At 46.9% G+C, this 7,061-nt stretch overlaps 1 protein-coding gene across 2 annotated transcripts in view; it reads right to left on the bottom strand.

Moving 5' to 3' along the window:
* Positions 1-2,133: 2,133 nt before the first annotated feature.
* UFD1L (ubiquitin fusion degradation 1 like (yeast)) overlaps positions 2,134-7,061 on the bottom strand; it is a 28,118-nt gene continuing 23,190 nt past the window's right edge. For both annotated transcript variants that reach the window (XM_008576965.1, XM_008576966.1), the window contains one exon: positions 2,134-2,889. In XM_008576965.1, coding sequence (XP_008575187.1) covers positions 2,815-2,889 — 75 coding nt within the window. In that variant the 3' untranslated portion in view covers positions 2,134-2,814. The remainder of the gene's footprint in view (positions 2,890-7,061) is intronic.

Here is a 7,061-nt window from a genome sequence, read left to right as displayed (position 1 = left end):
CGCGGTAGGCCTCGCAGGGGCGCGGCGGCTGCGGTGAGAGGCGGCGCCTGAGCGGGGCCCGGCGGCCGCGCCCCACGTCCCACGACCCCGGCCCGTCCCCTCGCCCGGAGAATGCCCCCTCAGGGCCCCGGCACCGACCACACTCACCCGCCAGCCACCGCCTTCTGCCATGTCCAGGCGACCGCCTAACCCGCCTCCTCAGTCCGCCACCCAATGAAGACTGAAGAAAGCCAGCACCGCCTGATTGACGGACAGAAAAACCGGTGAATTCCGAAATATGACGATTAAATCCTCGTTCTCCTCCTTGAGAGGCGACAGTAAACGGGACTCCTGGGCTGAGTCGCCAATAACAGCCGAGGGCGGGGCCCCGGGGCGGATCTCAGGGGTCCAAGACCTGTCGCGCGGCGGGCGTGGTCACGCGATGACAGCGGCGGTTGGCCCAGTGCCTGGCGGGCATCCCTGGCAGAGCAGCCAAGTGAAGTTAGCTGTCTCTGAAACCACACGATTCAGGCTACTGCTTTCCACCAGCTTTGTGATTTTCTCAAATCTCAAAATCCGGTTCATTTTCGTAAGCACATACTGAACATTAACTCCGCGGCAGCGAACCTGCCACGTCTGCGGCTATACGGTGGTCTCACATGAGTGTCTACGCAGCGAGGTGAACTGAGTAACCGGGGTTAATCGGGAGTGACGGGTGTGTTGGGGGTGAGGGAGGAACGTAGGGCGCGGGATGACCTTCCCAGTGAACCCAGGCTTGAAGTGGAAGTTAAGAGAAGGGCACAGCCACAGCCTGATCAAAGGCCCAGAGGCTGTCATGTGGCACGAGGTGAGCAGGTGTGTGTGTGATTTACTTGTCTGATAAAGAGAGTGTAGACTCTATTCTAAGGGCGTGGGAGACATGGAGTGTTTATAAACAGGAGAGATCACAAGAGGCAATAAAAGTGAAGTAAAGAGGCCTGTGGAAACGCCTTGCAATACTTATACAATGGTTCTCATTTCTGCAAATCAAATCATCTGCTGGGGAGTCCCTTAAAATGCAGTTCCTGGGCCCATCCCAGGAATGACACTGGGTCAGACTCCCTGGAGATGGATCAGAAAGCTGGAGGGGTCCAGCTTTTGAGGTGGCCCAAGGACCAAGCTTGGAGAAGACACTGAGAGGAAGGCTGCAGGCCAGCGTTCCACAGTAATGACCAGGAGCAACGCTCCAGGTAACTACACTGTGTCATCAGAAAGCCCCAGTTGGGTCTACCACTGGCCCAGGCAGGTGAACGTGCCTCCAGCAAAGGACCATGATGAGTTTCACTGTATTCACAGTAGGTGTTGCTTAGAGAAGACAAAAACCAGGGCCAGTGCCTGCTGTAACATTCTTCATTGTGCATGAAACAACCATTTGTGAGCCAATATGATCCTGCAAATGGAGGCTGCCTACCTGCCAAAGAGGGCTTCTATCTCTGGAGTGAAACTAAGACTTATTAAGTGGAGAGTCAGGTAGGTCACATCCATCCAGTGATGATGGTTTGTGTGTGTCAAAGGGCAAAGCCCTAAACATCATGACACTCATTGATGCTCTTCACTGGGGCCACGTGGGTGGACCTGGGCTGCCAACATGCAGAAGGCATGCTCTCCTCTCCAAAGTGTTGGGAGGAGCCCTGTCTAGAATGGGACCCCTCTGCCTACAAGCAGGGTAAGCCCTGGTACATGGGGGGACCCTGCTGGACCTGACCATCCTCACCCCAGAGGTCAGGGAGCCTTGTTTCTCACAGCATTTTCCAGAAGACCCAGAGGAGCACGTTTCTAATGGCACAATGCAACATGGGGCACCTGCAAGCAGGCCTTCCTCCAACCTCTGGTTAGTGGCACAACCACCAACCCATATTAGTACCTAATCAAACATATAGAGGCGATCCAGGTTTTAGTCATGGCCTGTTTTTATTTGAAATTCTTGATTTATAATTATTCTCAAGGAACAAATTTAAAATAACTGGGTTAGCATGTCAAAAGATCTCACATTATAGAAAGTGAAGATCTGTGACCAAATTAAAACTAATCAAAAATAAAGACAGGCTGGCAGAACCTTGGATAATTTAATAAATTAAAATTGGAAGTGGGAGGTAGGGAAAAAGGAGAAAGAGGAACATATGTTTAGCATTTATTCATTCTAACATTTATAGTTGTGTTTCACCATGGAGTTGTTTAGAACAGGTTCACTAAAGAGCCAATTATTTCCATATGAAATCAAAATAAAAGTGTGAACTCATTCAGATCATGTTTTTCTTCTGAATGTCACTTAAAAAAATTCAATATATAAAATAAAAACAGAAACACTCTCAAATACTTAAATTGCAGCAGAGTAGTGGAATAGCCACTGTTTATAGAGCACATATCTATTTAAACCACTTTTTTCTAGGTCAAAGACAACACCTATGCAATGGACCTGGGAAAAGAAAGGATAAACGAAGAGAAAGAACACCTCAAGTTGAGCAAGTCAATCTCCTCTGTTGGTTTTGTCAGGAATTAGGGAACTGTGCTCTTGATGAGAGTGCGAGCCCCACTCAAGCTAAAAGCTTGAAGAGGTGAGGAAGTGGCCACCTATGGGACCTCAGAGATCGCTTTCTCTTTCCCAAAATCAAGCACACAACTACGAAGTCCTGCTGCTTCACTTCCAGGTCACACTTCATAATTCTTAGGTAACTCTAAACAAACCTTAAGTAACAGAACTTTCTCTGATGAGTTTCATCCCTGTCAGAGCCAGTAACTAAAAGCCAATGTGTTGCAATCGATTCTTTTATTTTCCAGTCAGCCAACAGTCCCCACTTATGGCTTTCTTCCTTTTTTACGCAATGACTGTCCTTCTCCAGAGAAAGCGACGAATCTGCCTCCAGCTTCATCCTAGGTATGAAGATAAAATACTATTTTCAGAAACTCCCTAGAAGTGTATAATAAATGCCTTATTCTGTAGACTTGTGAACCATCCACCCATTTCCCTTACTTTCACATTGTTTGTAATAAGAAATGTCTCTGCAGGGTAGCCAGTTAGCTCAGTTGGTCAGAGTGTGGTGTTGGTAACACCAAGGTCAAGGGTTCAGATCCCCTTACCGGTCAGCCACCAAAAAAAAAAAAAAAGAAATATTTCTGAAATATAAATATAAATCATAATTTATTGCGCTGAAAAATGAAACTATGGAATCGCAATTATGACCCTACCACAATCTTTATTCTCAGGTTGAATGTATATCTTTTCACAGAATAGCCATTTTCAATGTAAAAAATATAAAATATACACCCAATAGAAAAATCACCCATAACTTCACCGCTCAAAAGTAACATTTCCAGTCACCTTTCTGTAATGCTTATATAAATGGTTTTCCCACTTAATTCTTAAGTCTAAAGCTAATGAATTGCTTAACTAGTACATGCCAAAGGCTACAGAGAATTCCATCACATGGGAGAGACAGTTTTCTACCATTGGACATTCCTGTTATTTACAGGTTTGTGATATTTTAAATTGCTGTGGCAAGAAGCTTAATGTGTTTTCCTACAGCTCTGATTTTTCCCAGAGTGGAATTTCTGGATAAAAGGGTGTACATATTTTTAAAAGCTTTTAATATAGAGAGAGTAATCAACCCTCAGAAACATTCTACCAAGCTATTCTCCCACCAACAGAAGGAGGGCTTGTTTTTTCCCAACTCTTGAAAACAGCAGGTATTTTTCCACATGCTTTTATTGCTGGTTAGTCTGAGGTGCTATCTTCTGACTTTCTTCCAAGGAAGAAGAGGATTCTGCAATTTCCAACACAAACACTGAGTAACCAACACCTCCACCTACTGCAGTGGGCCCATTTAGCGTGTGGTGGTGACAATCATGTAAACGGGAGTCACAGCTGAGTCATTCAGTCTTCCTTTCCTGCACAGTCTTCCATTTGCCCTGGTGTCAGTACCTCTTCTTCATATATTGATCACAGCAGGTGACCCACTCATTTCATCTGCTTGAAGAGTTTGTGTCTCCTGAAGCATCAGCCTGCCCTACCCCTCCTGGCTATTCTCTAGGTGCTGTACATGGTGGTGGGGACTCCCTATTTCCTGGATCCTAGGGCTTTCGCATTTCTACTTTATTCCTTCATTTTAGTGCAGTACATCTTCCAGCAGCTTCCTGAAAAAGGGTGCATGAGGAATATCTTTTTGTGAGATCCTATGTGTCTGAAACTACTGTTTTTGTACTCTCATGTTTCACTGATAGGTTGGCTGGTGTGTTAGTCTGTTATGGCTACCATACAAAATATCATAGACTGCGTGGCCCAAACAAAGGGAATTTATTTCTCACAGTTCTGCTGGAGGCTGGAACTGCAATATCAAGGCGTCAGCAGGTTTGGTTTCCACTGAGGCCTCTCTCCTTCACTTGCAGATGGATGCCTTCTTGCTGTGTCCTCACATTGCCTTTCCTCTATGTGTCCAAATTTCCTTATTAGAAGGACACCAGTCAGACTGGATTAGGTACACCCTAATGGCCTCATTTTAACTTAATCAGTGATTTTAAAGGCCCTATCTCCAAATACAGTCACATTCTGAGGTACTGTGGGTTAGGGCTTTAACATGAAATTTGTGAGGGTGGGGGGAACACAATTCAGTCCACGAACTGGGTATAGAATTTTAGGTCAGAAAAATTTCCTCTCAGAATTTTGAAGACATTGCTCCACTATCTTCTAGCTTCTTGAATGTGTCCTGCTAAGATGATGATGCCCTTCTTGATCCATGTTGAAACCTCTGTTCTCTCTGGAAGCCTGAGGATTTTTCTTTTGTCTCAACATGGGGCTATTTTCACTCACTGTTCTGGAACTCAGTAGGCCCTTCTTTTCTGGAAACTGGTGCCCTTCAGTTTGGGGAAGTTATTTCTTTGATAATTTCTGCTCCTTTGGTTTTTCTGGTCTCTCTTTTCACAATTCTTATCATCTGGACATTAGAAATGGAAGCTTTCTGATTATGGTCTTCACTCTGCTTGGGGAAGTTATTTCTTTGATAATTTCTGCTCCTTTGGTTTTTCTGGTCTCTCTTTTCACAGTTCTTATCATCTGGACATTAGAAATGGAAGCTTTCTGATTATGGTCTTCACTCTGGGGTAAGCTGGTTGGGATAGTCCATGGGGAGCCCTGCTGTCTGTCAGTATCTTCAGGTCTTTTTTCTTGGGCTCATCAGACAGTCCAGAGAAATCTCCTCCACCTCCAACTGCAACAAGCAAGCCCAGCTGCCAGTGTTCAGGGGCCAAATAGAGGAAGAACACTAAGGTCATCAACATTTAGGATGCAAACTGTCACTCATTCTCTTTTAGTTTGGTCCTGCTATTCACTGTGTCCGATGGCCCCAGTCTAGAGACTTCTGTGATGCCTCCGGCCTTCCCTTTGCGGGGGTGGGGTGGGGGGTGGGTGCAGGGAGGGTTCACAACCCCAGTGGGTTGAGGGGAAGGAGGGTGATGTAGCTCTAATTGCTTTGTAACAGGTGTTCCAGTTTCGCTCTCCCTTTCTAGAGGTGCCTTTTGAGAGCTCTACACCAAACTGCCTCTTGGCTCTGCCAAATAGAAAAACCACCCATAACTTCACCACCCAAAAATAACATTTCCAGTCAGCTTTCCATGGCCTATCAAGTCAGTTACCACTTGTCTTGCCCTGGGGCTTTCAAAGTCTTGTTTGAGTTGTCTCTCCTTCCCCTGTCTTTTCTACCTCATTACCTTTTACCACAGCTTCAGTGGGGCAGCAGGATGGAGTACAGCTAAATATGTCTTTAGTTCCATCCCTAATCACACACTTCTTCAGTGTTTCTTTAGGGACATAACAGATGCGGCTGCGCCTGCAGCCTCAACCTCCCTTTTGAAAATCTCAGTCTGCAGCCTCAACCTCCCTTTTGGAAATGACAACAGTCATGCCACAGGTCAGCCTGGAGGACGCCCCACACTAAGGCCTTAGGTCTGAGTCAGGCACTAGCTTTAGCCTGCCTGTGTAGCTGGCAAAGGCCTGGATGGGACCTTAAAGAGGAGATGAAGGGTGAGGTCTGATTGGGGACCAAATTTCCTATTAAGCATGAGTTAGAGTTGAGGTCCCCAATACTGTGTCAACTGCAGGAACATTTGGGCCAGGAGTGGCTATGAGTAAGGCCATGGTGTGCAGACAGCACAATGGCCTCTGTCCCCAATCACCCCTAATGCTACAGGGGAAGAGTTCAGTAGTCAGGAGGGGCCAGCTGTGGAGGTAGCCAGTGACTGGTCCCATCTAGCAGCCCATCCTAAACATCTGCCCCCTATCCTACTCCTGGATCCCCAAGGGTTAGATCCTTTGAAAAAAAGGAACCAGGAAGTGATGATATGTCTTTAGTACTGGTGTTCTAGAAATATACATCACACACAGGTGACTTCATTCCAGCTGCAGGTAGGTGCTGGTGCAGCAGGCAATCTGGGTAGAATGTGCTGCATTTTATGAGTCAATTCCCAGAACCTTAAATTCCCACAAGCCAGAAGTACCCCTTTGCTAACTCAGCCTGCTCCCTGCTACAGCCCTCCCTTCCTGTCACAGGGGAATACCCCAGAGCCAAGGGAGTCCCGCTTTCTTGATGTCTCAGTAGAGATCACCTGCAGTGTGGTGGCACTGAGGTGGGCTGTGCAGTGGTCAGGAGCTCTACACCTGGTCCCAGGCAACCTCACTACCCTCTGCCTTCATGCATGCATCTGCATAAACACAGACGATTGCAGCAGACACCCCATGAGGCTGTTGCAGGGATTAAAGTGTTGGTCAACATCGCTAGGTGATGCCAGAGCAGTGGTGACATTGGTAGATAGGCCTAAACATGGGTGCCCAAATGCTGCTGCCTCTTATACCCCTTGCATTTTGGGGGCAAGCTTGGTCTCTGGTATATTCTCAGAAGCAAGTGAGCCTACACCCAGGACACCCACCCAACAACTCCACCACACACCGAGCACCACTTGGTGCCAAGTACCTGCTGGGCCCACCCACACGCCTCAAAGTACCCATGTCTGCAGGACGCCCAGACCTCACCTTCCCCTATCCTACAACAATCCCG

This window comes from Galeopterus variegatus, unplaced genomic scaffold (genome assembly GCF_000696425.1).
Source record: "Galeopterus variegatus unplaced genomic scaffold, G_variegatus-3.0.2 Scaffold1434, whole genome shotgun sequence".
NCBI lineage: Eukaryota > Metazoa > Chordata > Mammalia > Dermoptera > Cynocephalidae > Galeopterus > Galeopterus variegatus.
This window is presented reverse-complemented; position numbering and strand designations above follow the sequence as displayed.